The sequence below is a fragment of the Protopterus annectens genome, chromosome 4.part0 (assembly GCF_019279795.1).
Source record: "Protopterus annectens isolate FY-2018-M chromosome 4.part0, PAN1.0, whole genome shotgun sequence".
In the NCBI taxonomy this organism is placed as follows: Eukaryota; Metazoa; Chordata; order Ceratodontiformes; family Protopteridae; genus Protopterus; species Protopterus annectens.
This window is the reverse complement of record NC_056733.1, coordinates 1,609,237,116-1,609,259,217: the sequence shown is the minus strand read 5'-3', so window position 1 is coordinate 1,609,259,217 and position 22,102 is coordinate 1,609,237,116. Positions and strand designations below refer to the sequence as shown.

General features: G+C 39.5%; 1 protein-coding gene across 1 annotated transcript in view; it reads right to left on the bottom strand.

Moving 5' to 3' along the window:
* Positions 1-3,940: 3,940 nt before the first annotated feature.
* Positions 3,941-22,102, bottom strand: part of RUFY1 (RUN and FYVE domain containing 1) — a 2,127,773-nt gene continuing 2,109,611 nt past the window's right edge. The window contains exon 18 of the mRNA XM_044069383.1: positions 3,941-5,972. Within this exon, the coding sequence (XP_043925318.1) occupies positions 5,832-5,972 (141 nt within the window). The 3' untranslated portion in view covers positions 3,941-5,831. The remainder of the gene's footprint in view (positions 5,973-22,102) is intronic.

Sequence of the window (22,102 nt, the reverse complement as noted above, 5' to 3'; positions counted from 1 at the left end):
TTTAAATAAAACTAAATTGTACACTGTTTTATTAACTTCATTAAAATATTAAGGCTGCTAACAAGGTTACCTCTAATTCCCGTCCCATAATTTCAAACTTATTTTTTTCATTGAACTGCATGCCATTGTATCTTTACATTTTGCATTTCCCTCAGCAAAGAATGTCCAGGACTCTCAAGATGAGAAAGTATAGAACTCCCTAGTTTACTGCCTTCAGATACAGACTTCAGAATTCTCAAGATTAACTGCTTGCATCTGCAGACAACTTCTCTAAATGGAAATGTACTCAGCAATGAGTTTTGCAAATTTTACTCAGAAATGAGCAAACAGTTGCCCTCAGCTGCAGACATCTGGACTCCACTGAACATTTGCCAGTGGAAAACAAGTAGGCTAATACCAATGCAGTTGTAAAAAGCTTGGTATTTTCATCACTTTGTCTTATTTTTAAAGCCTACATGCTTATAAAAACATGTTTACATCTTACATCAAAGACAGTAATCTAAACATTCACACTTGTAAAATAAAAAGTGAAAATATCCTACTTCTACATATAATCAGTGCACTTTTACACCCCACCCCCATCTTAGCAGTGTATGAACATTAAACTTGCTTTTGTCCATCCTTTTTCTCGTTACACTGTAAAACTTATATTTTTACAACCAAAATGAATGTGCTTGTTTACTTTAATATCTTTAACAAATACAAGTAACTGAAAAGACTTCTCCCAGATTTAAAATAACCCTGACCACACAAAACTGTTTTTTATGTATATAACATGCAGTTTATATCATGAAATGTTTTATACAAATACTAAGAACAAAAGTTTTCACTTAGTTTATTTCCTCCTTTTAGTGTCCTTTTAAACATTAATGATATAAAGTTGGGTATATGCTTTACAGTTCACCAAGTTTAACAAAGTCAGCAGAAGTCCAGGATTTTTTAGCCAAGTCTTCTTGAAAAGCCAAATTTCACAAATGTGATAAGAGGCTTGATATTTTTTCATTTATTCACTAAGTTCATTGTGGCTGGTCTTCTTCCTGTTCATCACCATCTCCCAACACCAGACCCTGGTTGAAGACAAAGATACTGCTGATTCTTCTAGTCAACTCCTATGCTTTTTTCTGTTTATCAAGCATTTTCCTTCGGAACATTGGAAAAGGTTTCACTGGCAAAGTATCTTCTCTATAAACCTTACTGTTGGAATAATGAGAATCAGAGTCCCTTTCTGCTTGCTAAATCACTTTCTCTTTAGTCTGTTCTGCATCAAAAAATTACTTTGATCCTCCAGAAAAAAAAAACATTTTAAGACAGCTGGATACAGCAGCTTGAATCTCACACCTGCCTCTCAGCATTCTCTGATTGCTGTGATAAATTTGCTTCTCTTCTGCCTGGTGTACAGTGAATAATCATTTTCTACAAACTCTCTGCTGTCTCCTACTTTTAATACTTCACCCTTCTGACACAATTTTACAAGGATCAACTCTTTCTGCTAGTAAGATTGCATCTTTACTAATATAGGTCTTGGCTGCTTTCTCAAGGCCAGGCTTTGAGCCTATACTTAATATGCTCTATCAATTAACAAATTCTACTGTGGAATACCAGTCCAGTTGCTTATTTGTGCTTTCATAAAATGAATACAGCATGTTCCTTCCAGTTTGTCCTCGCACAGCAAAAAATCTCAGGTTTTCTCTGCATGCTCTGTCTTCTAATTGTATTACTTTTTTAAATCAACTCTTGAGAAACCTCAGACCCTTTCTTCATGCCTCTGTTTTTTTTTTTTTTTTTTTTTTTTTTTTTTTTGCAGTTTATCAGTTCATCTGAATGAGAAGCTAGTGTCTTCTATTTTTTCCAGCCTTTTGCTGTTTGAACTGATACATTCTTTCTTTCTGTTTTTTTGTATGGGTATTATTTCTTGAAGGGGGTTACACCGAGGCGCTAGAATACAATAATTGTATTTTACTACTTGGTTTCCTGGAGTATTATACTGAGAGCAGAATTGCTGTTGAGTTTGGACAGTAATTGTGATAATTTCAGGAGAGACAGAAGTAGCGTGGTTGTGCTGATACATTCTTTCAGTCTTTCATTTATTTTAATCACTGCTGATTACATTTGATTTTATTTTTCCTCCAAATTACTGGAAACCATCTCTTGAATCAAAGCTGAAGCTTGAACTGCATTTTGCTGTTGTCATCTTTTCTGGTTGATTTTTTTTTCAGGTTTTCCAAATTTCTTCTTTGCTGCCATTTAGGCAGAGTACTAATTAGCCAGTAACTGAATTTTACCAAAAAAAAAAAAATAATAATAATAATAAAAAAAAAATCAATGGTACTTCTTTTTCTCAGTTTCTGTTTTCACACTGGGAAGTTATGCTGCCAATCAATGTGCAGCCATCTTAGAAGTCTGCTCATTAATTTCCTGGTAATTCATTGAGGATTACAGTTGGTCAGTAAAAATATTACTGTTTCATGCTTATTGTTCAAATAATAAAATAATATATGTCAATGAAAAGTCTCTTCAGATCCATATTCTTTAGGAAAAAAGTTGAGAGGTATGGTCTCTCCCTCTCTTACACATGCGCGTGCGCGCACACACACACTCACCCACACCCACACACACACTTTTTTTTCACCTTATCTCATGAGACTTTTTTTTCAGCAAGGTTTAAATAAAATGTTAAGTCCTTGTAATTACTACTACAGTTAATTTTATTAGTTGAGTTTTTTTTTTTTTTTTACACCTGCTAAAAGTAAAACCTTATTTAGAAAGCACTAAAAATGATGGCTATTTGATTGTTTTTAGTCACCGCTTCATGACAGCTTAATACATCGCCATGAAGCATCAGACATGTTTTACATGAATACCTTGTTGGAGAATGTTAGTTCGCAAATTGGAGTGAAGATGTACATTTTGCCCATTGACTTAGATCAGTTATTTAATCACATCTGTATTCTTTAAAATATGTATGAAAACAATCAATATACCTAGGAGGAGGAAAGATAGACCTGGAGGCAAAAATCACAGCATTATGTTTCAGCCATCAAACTTGATAAATGCGATGCCCAAGGTTTGGGGAAAAAGGTCAAGGCCATAAGGATTAGGACAGATGCTATAAAGAATATCCAAGAAATGGCTCATAACTAAGGAACTTCAACCATGCTCAGTTACTCCCACTGGCAAAATGACATTGTAAAAATAGAGAATTATGACTCCTAAATGGGATTAAATTACAGATATTTAGTGCTTCAAAGGAAATGTTAAGCTCATTTTCATGTAGATATCCAAAATAAATAACAGATAGGAAACATGTAACACATTAATACACTTCTAAAAGCTTTAGCTGTGAAATCAACTTCAAAATATACACTCCTTTGTGGTCAACAGTAGCAAATCATGGGAACAATAAACCCTGACTGCTTCATTACACTGTTACTTGTGAAGAGCTCCTCTTACAGTCACTGTTATCACCAGTTCATTGCTACAGCATAGTCTAGAGGTACAGTAATCATTATCTGTTCTCCTTTTCATTTCAAACATTCATATGGGACTTAAAATATGTGGAGGAAACTCAAATAAGAATGAAGACTGTAGGTAAAATTAAAAAATCCAGCGTCTAATTCAATTACAGGTGTTCCATTATGTACCTCTCTAAAGTAGAGCTCGGTAGATGCCAAGTGGTATACTGCCCCAAATTCTCATTACCAGAGTATGCTTGCTCTTTACACAGCAAATAGCTGCAAATGTACAGTATGACATTTATAAAGCTACTTAATGCTTTACTCAGTATGGATCATCTTCCCTCATCTCAGTTCATAAGCCCCCCAAATGATCACATGGAAGAAGAGTAACCCTGACACTGAAGCCTGTTACTGGTATTTAAATGCAGTTCATCTTAATTAGTATTTATTTTAGTACTTTCTAGTATTCATTAAGGTATTACACATTCACAATGTAACAAATATAGAGTTTATTAAAAAAGCTGCTGCAGATGTGCAAAACTGCATAGAAGAAACACATTAGTTACAGAAACATGTTAATTGCATAACAGTTGTTAAGAATATCAGGCTACAATACATGAACTGTATAACCCCACTTTACTTACTGGCAATCTGTCAAGGTACTGTCGAGTGAAAGTGATAATTTATTTTTTTTTTGTATTAGTTGCATTTTAACATAAGTCTACTTAGAATTTTTAGTTTACTGTACAGGGTAATTTGATTCTGCAATAGGTGCCTATGTTTCTTCTCAATCCAATTGTCAAAACTGTTTTACAGGAGACAAAACAGAAACACATTTCCCCGTACTACTTAGATGGGAGTCACCATCATTAATGTCCCCAATTTAAGGACTAGATGGGGGCTACAGAGACAGAAGTCCCATTACAAATGTCATTAAGGAAAATATAGATTGTAGATAACACTAATAGGGGATATGTTTAAATTGGGATGCATCTGGTACACACATACCTTTTTCACAGAGCACAGTACTTATAGTCCAACATTCTTAACCATCACCAGTTACACTCTGCAGATTAAGTACACAAAGTGTGTCTATGTTTCAAGTAGTTTAACACTGTGTTCATATAACAATGCATATCCCCTCAAAACAAAAGGGGAACACAGATGTCAGTGTACAAATAACTAAGCTATATTCAGACATTCTCCCAGAAATGTAAGTACTTAATGCACTAAATATTATATTTTACTTATTACTGCAGTAATGCAGTGAAGGCACATTCATTATTTTTCAAATACTATATTGTTTTAAAAAATTATGTAACTATTCAGTAGAGTTTTAAGAACATATATTATTTAACACACAAAAATTGTGAATGTATGGACTGCAGAAAGGTTTTTCATAATGACAACTTACTGTCAACAGAAATACTTGATATAAGTAAGAGGCAACCAGATTATTTGCCAGAAGTAAAAATGACAGTTTTCTTTTTTTTTTTTTAGTTTTTTTAACCTCTTTGCCTTCCAGCCATTAGCACTCCCTTCAGTGATCTGGACCCCTCTTCACCTGGTGAAGTGGTCAACTGTTGAAGGCTACCATCCAAGAAGCCATCTTTTTTTTTTTTTTTTATTACGTATGACCTTAACTCCTCAGATATGAGTATATGCAGTATCTTCCACATGAGGGCATGCACATTCCCACACACACCCCATGAAGACTACCACATACATAGCTTGACAGGAATCACGCAAAAGCATTCTTTGACTTCTACTGCTTAGGTGTCTACATTACAGTAATTTGGAACACCTCTCTGTCTTCTGCAAGATGGCAAGCTGAAAATGGCCACTCATATCCTCCCCAGATGCTATTAGCAATAACTATTGACTGGTCATAGTCAGGACTTTATCCCTTTATGCCACACAGCTAGGCTAAAAAGACTACAAAATTGTTCAAACTGTAACAAAACAAATTACTGTTACTTCTGTTAAACTGATACATTTTTTTTGTGTTGTACATTGCATTACATTAAAGAGAAGAAAAAAATGCTTGTAATGTTACATTTAACAACAATGCAGAAGACCTGGCATTTTTATTCTGCAAAGTGAAAATGAAAGACATTAAGACATTTCTGAAATCAAAAAAGCACTGAGGAACTACACCATTAGACTGATATACAAACAGCAGCTGTCCCAAAATATTTACAGCAAATCTGACAACCTGCCCATTTTGTTCCAAATGAAACTATAACCAGAACAGGAATGTATGATATACCACAGTCTTTGGCAAAAAGTAATAAACTGCCATTCTTGAAGATGTTTTTTTTTGCTTTACTGGTTGTACTATGACTGTATGTTCTCTGCAGCAGACCACCACTTGGTTCATGATGCTGGTGTGCACCTCTGTAGAAGCAAAGTATGACAGGTATCACAGACACGTACAGGCTTGGGATATGAAGGCAGCGGAAGTTCATTGCTAGAACAGTTGTTGCAGAAAATATCACCACAGTTTCTGCAATGATGCTGTAAAGTTAGATAAAAAAACTATTAAAAGAGAAAAGATGATTCTTACTTCCTGTGCATTTACTTTATTTCTAATATAATACTGTGATACAGTAAAACACATCTTATCAACTCTCCAAAATAGAAAATGCACTACTAAGGTACGGTTTACTTGCACAGCTTTCTGCATATGCATGGATTACAATGAATTATGCACAAATTAAGCAATTTGTCACTTGTCTGGCATATGAATAGCAGGTCAAGGATAAAACCTGAGGCAGAAAGATAATATACTTACAGTAAAATACATACATAAATAAATACATAAATAAATAAACAAACAAAGAAATAAACAACAACAACAACAAAAGAAGACATTGAGGGGTACAAAATGGCACAAGCTGGACAGGAATATTGTTCTGGTGGAGTAAAAGGACAAAACTCTGACTATAGTCCAGCTGTCCTGGGTTCATTCAGTGGGTCAAGCTACTGACAAAGTGGCAGAGGAGAAAGGGTGTACTCATCCGGGTGATGGGCAGTTACATGGGTGCTCCCTGTGGAATTTGGAACATCATCTTGTTGGGGTATAGTCCAAGGAGGAGGGGGAGGTGGCATGCATGACTGAGCTGCCATGAAGGCAGGGTGATATGCTGCACATCAGCACTGCACACCCATCCCTTGGAAGCAACCATGGACACCGCACTGGGAGTTAAGTGTAATGGGTATGTCCCAAGTTAAAAAAAGTAACCCTGGCTGAAGGTGATGGCCAAGATTCCCAGGATGCCCTCAGGTTTCGCAACTAGCACCAGGTATTGGAGAAAGTCGGGGGGAAATCAAAGCAGCTGGCAGAACCAGTGTAGACATGGAGTACTGGATAGGAAGGTTGTAGAATGAAGCAGTGAACAAAATGTGCTTTAAAAAAGCCAGATATAAACAGAGGGAGAGATATTTGTGAGGTGCTCAGGATGCGGTGCAGCTGTTTGGATACAGGAGCTTTGGGTGGCAGATGATGTGGGGTCTGTAAGAGAATAAGGGAGCTTCATAAGAAAGAGTAGTCAACAGGTTTTTATAACTGGTTAGATAAGAAAGGGCACACTGAGACCGAAGAAGACAAGAAAGGCATTCTGGAGAACAGGCATACAGAATATGGGCCGAGTTTGTCAAAATAGTGCAGGTAAGTGCAGTAGAACAGAGTAAGGTAAAGGGAGATGCAGCCACAAAAGAGAGGAGATGCAACCAAAAAAGAGAAGACATTGAAAAAAAAGCCAGGGCAAAAGGAAAGGTGCAGACAGCAGGATCAAGTGATGAAGGGGAAAGAGACTCAGAGTATGAAAACCAGCAACATACTGAGTTCAAGATGGGAATGGGCAGGAAGGGACACTCACCAGAGGGGAAGAACAAAGCATAGAAATGAAACAGCACTGGAGATTTCTTGCAGAACAAGCAACAGCAGAGATGGATAAGGGCTGCATGCAATTCATGGAGGAAGTCAGTCAGCAGGGACAGTGAGAAGGGGTAGGGGTAGGGGCAGTGAAAGTTAATAAGGAAGGATACAGATAAAAGTGGTGATGTCATCCAGGGAGAAGTGGAAATCAGAGCTAGTGGGGGGGGGGCACAGAAGAGTATTTTGGTGACCATCTTGATCAGCAAGAAAGGAGAAAACTGTTTCTGAAGTTACCAAGGTGACCATCAAGGGGTGGTGGATGGATGTTGCAGTGAATATGGTCACCAATGACCCGATAGAGGAGAGAGCCAAGACAGAAGCAAGCAGGGCCTGTCAAGTGGCAGAAAGATGCCAGGAGAGTGGATTAAGGTATTATCATGGCTCAGTCATAAGATCATCACAGCTCCATGGTTCAGGGGTTAAACCTGAACATTAGAAACAGTTGTGAAGTACAGGTGTTGTTGTCATGTCTGCATGAGATTTCTTCAGTTACTTTAGTTTCCTCCAATCTCCCACTGCTGGTTGACTGAGCAGCCCAGACTTTCCATTAACATTGTATTTACCCCCCCAATGACTTGGGGGCATGACTGAAATGAGTTAATGATGAGTAGTTCACTTGCTTGGTAAACCCAGATCCTAGTCATCCTGTACATCCAATTTGATTAATATGTTTTCAGGCTGCTTGTTAAATCTCAGCTAGCAAAAATAGTGCTCCAGCCTTAAGTTCCGTAATTATTTTCATTCTCATAATGCATTTGTATGTGCAGAAACCTCAGATCTCATTTGCAGTCTAAGTGATCAGATTCAGGTCTCACATCAGAAAGCTAAGTACTCCATCTCATTCAATTTGTAGAGATTCTATCTGCACTTCTATTATGTTACTGTTACATTCCCCTTGATACTTTAGAGCTCCTTTCATATGCTTTCCTCTGATGAATCATTCACTTGCCAATGCCACTTTTTTCCAAGTTCTTAATTTAAAATAATAATAATAATAATACACACACACACTCTGTAATATTAACACATAGTGTTAATTGTTTTCTTCTCCTCTATATTTTTGCATGTGTTTGTACTTTTGGAATAGACCCCCCCCCAGGACACTCATGAGTTGTGAGTGGTGTGTCTTAGGGTGGATCATTTGCCTGCAGACTGTTAAATCTGGAAAGGCTTTGGTCCTCATGCCTTATTAGGCTGAAGGACTAAGCTTATTATAAAAGGGTTGCCTCCCCCAGATTTTGAGACAGACACCCACGAAAGGAAAAGACAAAAACAGAGTTAAAGAAAAGCAAAAGAAGAATGAATGCAAATCCAAAAAGAGAAAGGCTGATTATGTGGCTGCTTCATTAGCTCCAAAATTAACTAGGCTATAGTTAGCAAATTCTTTGACACTGGCCAAATCTTCTTATTTTTTTAGCTTCACTGACCTCAAAGCCAACAGTGATACCCAACAGGTCACCTAATTGAGTGGTTATCCAAACTTTCTTATTTCCCTTCTCAGTTACCTTCCACTTCTTCATTATGTTCCTTCAGAAGTACATAAGAACTTGACTGGGATCGCATGATAAGGGCTTTCTTAAAGGCTCAGCTTGAGACGGGCATCCTCCCATCCCCCCTGACTTAAAGGTGGCTCAGGCTAGCCCTTCATCTCCCATTTTTGCTCCTTCCTCAGTCCATGCTTTAGGAAAGGCAGCTTCAGAGTCGATGTTTCTCTCCCGAAGTTCATTCCCTGAAGACTGACTGGTCCTTTGATCTCAGTTCCCAGGGTTTCAAATCTGACACACTTAACTCAGAGACCCTCAAAGCAGAGTAAATCTTGGGACTGATGCCAAGTCTTCAGCACCATCCTCAGATCCATTTTGTAAGGCTCCTGCTATAGTGTCATGAGACATCGACCATTGGTGTTTCAGCTCTGATCCCCTCCTGGGGCCATCCATTGTGTTGGCCTCGGGGAGCCTTTAACAGTGATGCCCACTTATTCCTTGGGGAGATTGGCTCCAGCACTTGACAGAGGCTCCTCAGATCTGATGGATGTGGGGTTGACCTTCAAGATAAAGGGGGGGTTATAGCTTTTCCACACAGAGCTAAGTTTCAGGTTTCTTCAATGTTGGTTCCATTCAAGGATGCCTACCCTTCTTTGTCTCTGCCCTTCATGCATTCCAAGGTCAGAGCTGGGGGATGGTCTAAAAAATGCCAGCTTAGATTCAGTTAGGAGTCCTCTTTGGAGTTGGATTTGCTCTCCCCTGACATTCCAAGGAAGAGGACTTGCAAGAGTAGTCACATCAACTCTCCCACAGCGTCTGTCACTTCAGACATTGACTTGGATGATCAAGAGGGCTCCCCCAATCCCATTTAGAAAACACCAACTTTGGTGAGACCCTTGAAATGATGCAACAGAGTGGATCTTGATCAATGGACCCACCCTCTCAGGATGAGGAGGTCCTTTTTGAGGCTTATCACTTGGCCTCCTCTACTTCTTGAATGGTACTGCCTAATGAACTCCTCATTGACTTGGCTGCTAGAAAGGCATGGCAGGAGCCATATTCCTCTGAATACATTCCCTGAAAACTGGTTAAGTCTTTGGAACTCACAAAAACTGACAGTTTTCATCCAAGGGTTCCTTGGTCGACATTATTATTATTATTATTATTATTACAGCTGTGACAAAGAAAGAGCTGACAGATAATACAATCACTATCCATCTACTCAATAAGAAGTCTACGGCCATGGACAGAATGAGGAGGCAGGCATATGCTTCAGACACCTTTGCCCCAAGGGCCTTGAACTATGCCACCCACATGAATAGCTTTCCAAGGGATCTAGTGGAACAAGCTTTAGCCTCTTTGAAGAAGTTGCCTACCAGAGACTCTAGAAAACAATTAGAGACCACTTTGGGCACTATGTTCAACATAACTAACCTCTTCATGTGGTTAATGCATAATGAAGCTGATGGAGCAGCATGTGCAGGCATTACAATGACGCTTCATGCTGTACTTCAATTTTGTGACTTCAGAAAACTTTAAAGCATCCTTTATGAATTCCTTATATGATGGATCATCTTTTAACACCTTTGTTGAATTATCACTTAAAACATAGGCAAGCACATGTTTATATAAAAGAAAACAAACCATGTTAACGTCCACAGTTACAAACATTATACATCACATACATGACTTTATGCAATTATAATCAATATATTACATACATTGCTAAATTCCTGTCTTCCCTTAAACCTCACTTCTCCTCCAAAACATTATTCTGCATGTATTGTTCCCACAATTTCCATTTTTTCTAAAGATTCCATTTCCAGTTCTTTTATCTCTATTGCAATATTCACTACTTCAAGTACAGTTGGTTTAGACTTTTTCCATTTTCTAGTAATTGCTTTTTTTTGGCAGCCACCAGAATTAAACTTAACAAGGCCTTACTATGTCTAGGCAATTTAGATCCTGTATCCCAAGGTCAGAAAATGATAATTCCCTTAATTAAACCCATTTTCTCATTTAATATTTCTGACAGAGTACTTTGTAGGGTATTTTTGAAGTCTGCCAACTCACTACACTCCCAGAAGATATGTTCCCAGTTACTCTTTCTTCCCCATCACACCTCTGACATTTGCCATCTACCACATGAAAAATTCTATGGAGTCTGATTGGTGTATCCAACACCTATGCAAACACTCCAAAGCAAAAATCCTAAATCTTCTAGATTTGTTGCATATTTGCGAGCTATACATATGTCCTCCCATTGTTTCCTTGTGAATTGCTTATCTGATCTCTCTTCCCAATCTTTTCTAACCTCATCTAATTGATTCCTGTAGTTATCATGCAATATTTTATATACCCTACTAATTATCCCTTTTTAACAGCTGCTTCTATTCTACATTCAGCTAAAAATCCTAACAGAGCAGGTCTTTCACACAGAATTCCCCTATGCCCTTCTCTTTGCCTAAACTCTGATATCAGTCCCTGAAAGGGAAGGCAGTCTCTAGCCTGCAGTCAAAATGCTTTAATGGCCTCTTCCCATTCTATTACCTTTCCCTCTCCACTTACTTGCTCGCAATATCTTGGTTCCTTTGCCAGTTTTCTCCAGTAAATGCCAGCCCTCTCTTGCCTATTCACTGTTCCCCTAATTGCAGTCATCCCTATCAGCAGAAAGCACAGTTGTGTAAAATCTTACCATAACAGTAGATGTCCTTCTCTTCACTGTTGCAGTGTTCTTCACCTAAGGGATCTCCTGCCAAGGACAGCTCAACAAAAGCTTCAGCTATTATACGCACCATATGTCACACGTATGCTGCCCATGCAAAATGTAGGGCATAAAGGTGACATACAGACAAATACTCAGAACTGAAAAAGCCTCTTGAGGAACAGAATGCCCTCAGGGACAAACAGAAACATGTGTATCCACAGGGAAAAAGAAAGAAGGAAGAATGGAGAAAGGGCCCCTTGGCCAGAAGGGAAACAGAACACAGGGCAATAGCCAGGACAGAGGGGGGAAGGAGGGGAGGGAGCAAATATTGCAACTGTGAAGAGAAGGACACCTGTTTTTATGGTATTATTTATATAACTGTACTATGTCCTTACATATCACTGTTGTAGTGTTCTTCACCTAACAGAGAGTACAAGAGCTATGAGGAAACCTGGGAGGAAGAAGCCACAGAGGAACCCTCCACAAACACGTGCAGGTAGCCCTGGCAAAACCCACTCTGGCCCTGGAAATAACACCCAACTTATAATGTTTAGTGAAAGTATGAACAGAGGACCAGGTAGTAGCCTCAAATGATAGAATTGGTATTCAGACCCTTGAAAAAGGTACCAGGAGCAGGCCACTGTCCTAGCAGAATGTGCCTTCACAGATGAGAAGGAACATTTGCCATTAAAAGAATAACAGAATGAAATGGCCTTAGAAATCTAGGAGGATATGGTTTGCTTAGAGACAGCTAAACCCAAAGTCCTTGGATGAAAAAACAAAAATCTGCTCAGATTTGCATACAACTTTAGTTTTATCTAAATAATATCTGAGCTGTCTATGCAAATCCAAGGTGTGAAGAATCGTCTCACTGGCAGACTGTGGAGTAGGAAAAAAGGAAGGAAGTTGAATACACTGATTAAAGGACAACTCATTGACCACCTTGGGAATAAAATAATGATTAAGTCTGAACAGACACTCTGTCTTTATGAAAAAATAAAAAGGGAGGAATTGCCACGAGAACTTGAAGTTATTTATGTATTTATTTAATATTTTCAGACAATTTCTTGGCTGACAGCCAAATGAAGAACAGTCTTCCACGTACAATATTGTAAAGAAGCAGGCTCAAAAGGAGCCTGTGTCAATTTTTCAACTGCAAAACTGAGGTCCAAGAAGGTGGAACAGGCTCCCTGGGAGGCCTGATATGAAGAATACCTTTAAGAAATTGCTTGATCTCAAACCTAGAGGCCAGAGGAGGATTCAAGGGTAGACAAACAGAAATTGCTGAGAGGTGAGCTTTAAATGAAGAATATAACAACCCAACTTGCAGCAGATCACACAAGTAGGGCAGAATTAGAGGAACCTCCACAGATAGGGGATTCTGATGGTGAGAGAGGCACCAGACAGAGAATCTCTTCCATTTGGACATATAGGATTTTCCAGTAGTGGGCTTCCTGGCCTCTTGCAGAACCCTGAGCATGTCCTCTGAAAAGATGTGCCTAAAAGGAATCAAAGCCCTATTATCCACAGTGTCAGTTGAAGAGTGGACAGGTGATGATGGACAAGAGATCCCTTGTCTTGTGTGAGAAGATCCACCTGGTGAGGTAAATTGTGGTAACTACCTCTGGCCAAGTGAGAGAGAAGGATGAACCAATGCTTTCTGGGTCAAAAGGGAGTCACCAGCAAGATTTTAGAAGAGTCCTGTTTGGGCTTGTGTAGAACTTGTGACAGCAGGAGGAGGGTGGGAAATGGTATAGAAACATCTCCTTCCAATTAAAAGTCATGGCATCCACTTTTCAAGTCAGAGGACTTGTGACTCTGGAACAGAATACAGATGTTGCCTCTACAGTGGGGGAGGTGAGGAGGGTCTACCTAAGGAATACCCCATCAATGAACAATGTCTAGGAACACATCTCTGTGAAGCATCCATTCATGAGCTTGTGTTAGGGACTTGCACAAAGAATCTCCCACTAGATTCTGCTCTGAGGGAATGTCAACTGCCTGAAGAGTCACTTGATACTGGATATGATCCGACCTCTGAAGAGGAGGCTTGAGACCTAGGACTTTTAGGGGGCTACAAAAGAGGCATCCCACCCCCCTGCCTGAGGCATGTGTGAAATGCTCCTGAGCGGGAACTGGAGCTACAAAAGGAAGCCCTGGATTGAGAGAGTTGATGAAGCCATCACTGAAGCTTGAGCTTGAAACAAGGAAGAAAAGGAACATGGAACTCCAGGGGTGGCAGTGCTGAAGCCACACCTATTTGAGGTACCACTCAAGTTTCCTCATATAGACCCTGGAAATGGAAAACCATAAATTTATTTATTTACTGTTTAGAATTTATTGACATTTGATTAACGGGAAAGACTGACTGGGTAGAAGCTCATTTTCAGTGGAAGTACTGGGAGAAAAGCTCCAAATTATTACAAAATATTTTAACAACAATCACTGTACAATCTTCAAATATAAAACAAAACACCTGCAGTTTAAACAATTATAAAAAATTAGACATAATGTAAAAACATTGGTTAAAAATGATGCAAGTTATATGACAATCACTTATTACGTTGAGAAAATGTTAGTTTGTAGAGAAATTAAAGGTAAGTTAGCCTAATACAAACAGGTATTGCAATATAAAGTGAGAGAAATCAGGTTTATGGTACATTTAGAGAGAAAGTCAGGGAACAGAATTTGATGGAAGTGAAGAAGGGAGAGAGTAAGGAGGTATACAAAATGAAAAAGTACTTGTTCATATTTAGTGGTGTAGTTTATCCTGATTTTGAGAACAGAGCCAGATTTTAGCTAGGAAGTCTTTCAGAGTGGTTTTAGAAGATGGGGGGGGGGTACCTGATGGTACAGGTAAGGAACCTTGTACAAATACAGACAATGTCCAGCAGATTCGATTGGTTTGTAGACAGACAAGAGTTTTTGGTCACTGGATCGCAATGACCGGTTGGGAACATAGTTGTGTAGAATATTTTTTAGTGCTGGACAGGCAGGTGGATGTTGGATAATTTTATAGGTGGTAAGAAGCTGTGTATATGTTAGTTGATGTGGCAGTTCTAACCAATTTAGGCTTTTTTGTGTTATACAGTGGTGGGTTCTGAAAGAGGACCCTGAGAAATTTCCTGGCCCCGAGAAATTCCCTGGCCATGACAGAAGACAGAGGAAGAAGAGACTGGAAAAAGGTTGTCAGACAGAGAGAGAGCCTTGGGGGCTGAAATAGATGCCAGCATGGAAATGGTCTGAAGCCAGCATATGAGGAAACCATGATTCTAGGAAGGTGTCAGAACTAACATCTGGAGGTTTATGGTGAACCCCATACTGTGCAAAAGACAACTGGTAAACAGGAGATCCTGTTGCAGACTGCTGAGAGAAGGAGCTTGAATAAGCAGAGAAAGATCTATATACCTCAAAGCCAGTAAAAAGCAATGACAGGAGCAAGGCATTTGGTGAATACCCCCTGGGGCAGTAGAGAGGCCAAAGTAGAAAACTGAAAATGCAAGGAAGAGACAGAGAAACAAGCATTTCCTAAAAAGAGGATGAAAGGTGATGTGAAGGCATGCATCACTGAGATCCAGAGACACCAGAAAGTCCTGGGGAAACAAAAGACGAAAGAATGTTTAATGGATAACATCCAAAAAGAAGGGATATTGAGAAAGGTGTTGAGCAAGAAAAGACCCAAAATTGGTCTCCATTTATCTTCCTTCCACGGAAACAAAAACATTCTGGAGTAAAACTTCTTCTCTATCTGTGTAGGAGGAATGGGCTGGATATTGCTCTGATCCAAAATGGACTGAAGAATATCTGGAATTGAGAAAGCTGTTCCCAAGGAGGTTGAGGAATGCCTGAAAAGGGAGGAAGGGATTTCCAAACGATGAAATAACCCTGAAGATAAGAGACAGAACCTAAGAATTTTAGTTGAATCAAAGCCAATTTGGAAGAGACAGGGAAAGGCAGACAGACAAGGGGACCTGGCATCAAACTGAACCAGACTTATCCTGAAAGGCTGGCTTCTGGGAGGAAGGAGTCTGTGTGGACTTAGCAGGAGGAACACACCTAGACTCTTTTCACCCTTAGGAGGGCAGCAAGTCTGCCTACGTACAAAGGCAGACTTGGAAGGATAGTTCCTCAAACTTGGGAAAAGGGGGAACAAAAATATGTTTTAACTCCTGCAAGGCCTTACCCTTATCCTGGAGGGACTTAAATAAGTCAAAGATTGCCTGCAGACTACACTGTCGAAGATGCTGGGTGAGCAAATTAATGTAACTAAGGAAATTATTTTCTTGAGCTATGATACAGAATTGGAACTGCCTAGACATAGTATGGCCTTGTTGAGTCTAATTATAATGGCTGCCAAAAAACAATTACTAAAAAGTGGAAATCAAAGTCTAAACCAACTTTACTAGAAGTAGTGAAGATAGTAACAGAGATAAAACAACTAGAAATGGGACCTTTAGAAAATGGTAGGAGAAAATTACATAGGAAAAAATGGAAACTGTGGTATCAATACATGCAGAGAAGAAATGAGGTTTAAAAGAAGGCAGGATTTGAATGAACTATGTAATGGTTGACTGACAATGACTGGATATATTACAAAAGATGTATAATGTTTGCACATACAGTTGTGGTGGCATGGTTTGTAATGTATAATATTTGCAACTGAGATTGTGTCGGTATGGTTTATTTTCATCTATATAAATGTAAGACTGCCTATGTCATACATGATAATTTAATAAAGATTTATTTTTCAAACAATAAACAAGCATAATGCCTCATCACTAAACCAAAAGCAGCAGCCCTGGAAGCGGCATCAGCTGCATCATAGCTGTATTTTATTGAGTGATGGGCGACTTGAGAAATAAAGCCTAGCAGGGGAAAGGGCAGACGCCTTTCCCACAGAATCAGGGAAGTCAAAAAACACCTTAGAAACCTTGGGAAAGAAGGGCCAAAACATATCTGGTCATATGAGTCTAGTAGTTAATGGGCCTAAAGGACAAGGTGGCAGGAGTGTAAACCTTCTTGTCCAACCTTTCCATGGCCCTACTATCCTTACTGGAAAGGAGCAGCTTAGCAGATAGCAACAACTTGGAGGGCTTGTCAGAAGAAACTGATACTACTGAAGGATCAGCAGAAGGATACTTAAAGAAATTTGCGGTCCTCAGGCACCTGGTAGAACCTATCAAGCTTCTTTGGAGCAGGAGGCAGACAGTCAGGGGGCTACAGAAGCTGCAGAAAAAGCAGCCCAAACAGGAGGAACAGCCGATAGTAGGAATTTCCTCCCTCACTACAATCTGAGGAATCCCCCCCGGATATTATCAGCTGAGGTCCCCCTTCAACATCAGGTGGTAATGTTGGAAATGCCTCAGAGGATGTGAGAGAATTTGGATCCATGCCTCTGGCATTCCTAGGCAGTGGATCCAAAACAAACCCTTAACGGTCTTCGGGGCATTCACTTGCCTCTAGAGAGACATCTGGGGGATGCTGGATAGGAGCTGGATCGGTCTTGACTTTTTTGGGGCTTTTTCTTGCAGATGGCTGGCCCTTGGGACAGAAAGATTCTGCCATAGAATCCTGAGCCAACAACATAAGCCATGTTCATTCTCAAGACACATGGACAAGGAAGAGGGGCAACTATGCAGGGTCTTAGGCACAAACACCTGGCAGACAGAACACCCAAGCAAAAAAGACACTGCTCATGATGGTCTTTTTGGGGAATCTGCCTCCCACACTGACATTTTCCCTTTCTGGATGACATGAACACCATACTAAAGAGTAAAAAAGCAGAGAAGAAACCCCAACAGGACACTTATCTGAAAGAATGTCTTGGCAACCAGGACATCAGAAGGGCATTCAGACTGACGGATAACAGTGTTTGGACTGGTGGCAAAGAAGTTCCGAGTCTTTGCATCTGTATGTCACCTTTATGCCCTACATCTTGTGCGGGGAGCACAATTGTGATGTACGGTGCTTATAAAAGCTAAAGACTTTAGTATACTGCTGGATGTTGGGCTATCCTTAGCAGGAGATTAGACAAAGAATACTGCAACAGTGACATGGAAGGACACTCTTTTCTCCATTCTCACATTGGCTTAGTTTTTAGAATATTTTCTGCTACTTTATGAATATAATATTCTGCATGGCTATTTTCCTGATGGACATGCATCCAAATACCATTTTCTCTGCCTAATTTCTTGAATTTCCCCTCAACTCATCATCATCTCTTTCCACTATGAAATGTAGCTTTCTGCTCATGTTATGTATAAGAGCCTTAACTGTGTAGCTCTAAAATATCCCTTCAAATCAGGTGATCATAAACCCCCTTGTTCTACTAAAAGGCCCAACTTATCCCACTTGACTCTTGCCCTCTTCCCCTCCCAGATAAAATCCTTCAACTCTTTATTAATTACTCCCCATAACTTCTCTGGTTGATAAAAATATGCCTGACCTTTACATAAAACAACAAGGAACAAAACATTTTCTGTGCTTCTGTCTTGCTATCCATAACCATAAACAAGAGCTTCAAGGTTCTCAGTTTTTGTATTACCTTTTGTTTAGTCTCTTCCCACATATCCTTAGCTGCCATAACAGTATCCTTTTTAACCCACACTCCTAAATGCTTCATTTCATTCTGTCCCCATAATTATGGGTATTGCTGAACCAATTCATGTGTGGGTACATAGTTTACAGCTATAACCTTTGTTTTGTCTGCATTCATTTTACATCTCTATAAAACTTGAAAGTGTCTCAGAATGTTCCACAACACTGAGATGTCCTTTTCTGATTCCATCAGGTACAAAATAATATTGTCTGCAAGAAAAGCCAAGAATTTCTGAGCCCCTTATTTTCTCTGCTAATGGCTATCAATATAATGCAAATAACAAAGGGAAAAGAGGACAACCCTGCCTGGTTCCTCTGTTCCAGATGCAACATATCAAAGCAGAACCCCTAGTTTAATTTTTGTCTCAGATCCTTCATATATCCTCCTAATTAACCTTATTATTGTATTGGGGAATGCAAATGCTTCAATTGCCCTACTCAAAAAAATCCCAGCTTACTCTGTCAAATACTTTCTCTTCATTTAGACCCACCAACAACAGTGTATTTTCTTGCATTCGGCTTCCCTCTGGATCATCATTGCTTTATTAATGTTATCAAATGTTTGCCCCCCCCCCCCCCTCCACAAACCACACTGATACAGTCATATCAATTTTTGTAACACAGTTACCATTCTTTTAGCTATTATAGAGATAAACACTTTATAATTATGGTTTCAAATTGAAATGGGGCTATATGAAGCTCGGTCTGATGGGTCTTTACCATCTTTAGGTATTACTGCCACCACAGCTTTCTTCCAGGATGTTGGAGCTTTCCCTACTTTTAAAACACTGTTAAACAAAACATTCCAAACCTTTATCACTGTGTTCTCTCCTAGCTTCCAAACTTCCACGGCAATACCATCTTTACTTGGACACTTTCCTGCTGACTGATTATACATCACTGTTTTATCTTTTCTCCTATCTTAACTATTCATTGTTGGGCCTCATCTACCTCTAACCTTGGCATACTTAAGTCTTCCATAAATGAACGTTTTCTTGATTTCCACATTCCTCTGCTCTATGCAAGTTTTCATAAAATTTCTGAAATATCTCAACACCTCTACAGGATCTCTGGTTATTTTTCTGGATACAGGCTCAGTAAGCTTGGCAACAACCCTTTCTATTTTCTGCTGCCTATGTTGCTGTGCTAAGAGATATTGTGCTCTGCTGTTATCATTGAAAACAGTTGCTTAACAGCAACCTATGATGGATCACTGTTTCAGCCTTACTACAAAGAGAAGATACAGAAATGTGAGCAAGATGGAAAAATGCTACTTGCCACAGACATCAAGTTTGAGATCCCTCAATGATCTTACAATAGGAACCAAAAGAGGGTAAAATCCCTGTGCTATAGGGAAGTCTAGTATTATACCTTTGACTACACTTCTGAAAGGAGAGGCCATGGCAGAATTAGCCCTTTCAATGGATGCAAACCCAGAGGTCAAGGTAGCCTGCAATACCAGAGATCTCATGGTCCTTTCTCTGAAAGGCAACCTAACTGTCACTGAAGGGCTGGCTGATTGCTTCCCTCTGGAGGCAGTTGAGGGTTATCCCTTTATCCTCCTGCAGGGATGGCCATCACATAGGGTTCATGGGTGAGAAGGATAATATCCAGAGGCTGTACAATTCAATTTTCCCACCAACCCCTGCCAGCATGTCACTCTCTTCCAGACATTTCACTCCATCAGCAAAGAGAGATTCTCCCTCTCTACTAGAGGAAGAAACAATGTCTAAAGAGCCATCCTGAAAGTCCCACCAGATCAGTGAGAGTCAATATAGTACTCAAGATTCTTTCTTAGTTTTGAACAAAAACAAGGACCTCAGGCCAGTTTTGGACCCCAGTAACCTACACACACATAATGAAAACCTCATTCAGAATGGTCACAGTGCAAGTAACTTATCTAATGGCAAATGACTGCATGTGCTCCACAGCTGTCCAGGATGCTTACCTTCAAATCAAAATAACCAGGGCATCCAGGAGATATTTACACTTCTGTCGGTGGACCAGTCACTTGCAGTTTAGAGCCCTACCCTTTAGTCTCACCACAGACCCTCCCCTCCAGGTGCTCACCATATGCATGGTAGTGGTTGTAGTTTACATTTGACTTAAAAGGGATTCAAGTTTCTATATCTGGATGGATGGTCCTTCACTGCCACAATGAAAGATTCCTTGAGCTATGTGACACCAGGGAAATACTGCCAGTCCAGCTATCTGGAATTTTGTAAATAATTATATGTCACTTGAAAATATTAATATGATTTAGATAGAAATGTGACACTGCCAGCCCAGCTATCTGGAATTTTGTAAATAATCATATGTAATTTGTGAAGAGTAATATGATTCATATGCTTGTCCTACAAATGTAAGAGAACTGTATGTTATGTACTGAGCTTCAAGAATGCAATCACAGTGTACCCTACCGGAAAAGAACAGAAATGTATATAAACTATATACCTGTGCAAATGTATGTTTCTAATAGTAGAAGCTGGAACATACAGAGTTAACTTGCAAAGCTTCAAGAAAATAAGTTGAAATTGTTTTACGACTGTGTTATCTCTTAGTTTCAGTAAACAGACAATGTCTAGAGCTAGAAGTATTTTGAAACAGAGATAATTACTAGGTTTCAAATGTAAAAGGATTTCATTGCTATACGATTTCCACATTCTGCAAACCTCTGAGAAATATATACTTCTTATATAGAGATGTTAAAATTGTGTTAGTTTCTGTTAGCTGGGAAACTGAAGGCAGGTGACAAAGAGTGATGTCATCCAGGCTACCCCAGCAGTAATATGTGATATTAATTTAACAGCTCTCTCAGAGAGGGAGAGGGGGCATGTTGTATCTTGTCTTGGACCTAGAAACATCCATTCAGCATTTCTCATCTGCATTTGTCTTGCTCTGTAACTAAGTTATTTAGGGCATAAAATATTTTAGATCTAGATAGAAATATAGTAAAGACTGGTTTAGATGTTTTCTGTAGTTGTATGAGACTGTCCTGCAATGTTGTTTTAAAATATTTCCTGTGATTCTGAACTCTGCTGTTACTGTGTTTATTGAGTATTGTCTTGTTCTTTTATTATCTATTATTAAATATATTTAAACCTATCTTTGTGGCTGACATTTGTGAGAGATATTCAGGCTCTTAGAATACTAGCATATATATTTGGTGACACTGTACAGGCCACTCCTAAATAGCCTTGGTCTTCGTCACACTTACCATTTGGATAATAGTAACAATACACAGTAGGATTGGTCACCCTTTGTAAGGGCCTTTACAGTAGCTGATAAGTAGTGGTTGGTGGCAATGATAACTACCTTATAGTCTGCAGAAGGGGGCACAGCCAGTAAACCTGTGCCAGCCTTCCCCAGGAGTGTCTGTGTGTTTGTAAATAAATCAAATTTCAAAGTGTGTATGTGTGTGTGTGTGTGTGTGTGTGTGTTGTCAGCTAGTTGGGCAGGGACACAAAACACTGGTTGGACAGAGAGGGTGCTGGAGGTTTTGGCCTGACCACTTGGCTGAGACCTTAACCCTATAGCTGTGCAAGTGGGGAGTCTTATTGGGGATCTGGAGAAAGAAGCAGAACCAGCTCCAGATTGACTGTGATCTCTGTGTGCTCTTAAGGGAAATTGTACTTTACTGTGTGTGTACTTGTCATCCTCTCAGTGTGCATGTCCCTCACTGGTGCTAGTGGTGAGGATTGAGGCTCCTTGATTACTGGGCTAGTGCAGGGGCTTCACAAGCTACACCAGAGATTGTGTGTTTCAGGTCTGTCCTTGACCATTTCTATAAACTATGAAAAATCAAATCTTCGGCCAACACAAGCAATTCAGTTCATAGGATGTTACCTGGACACAACAAAGTGCATAGCATTTCTTCCTATACACAGGATTCAGATTCTAAGAAACTCAATACAAACCC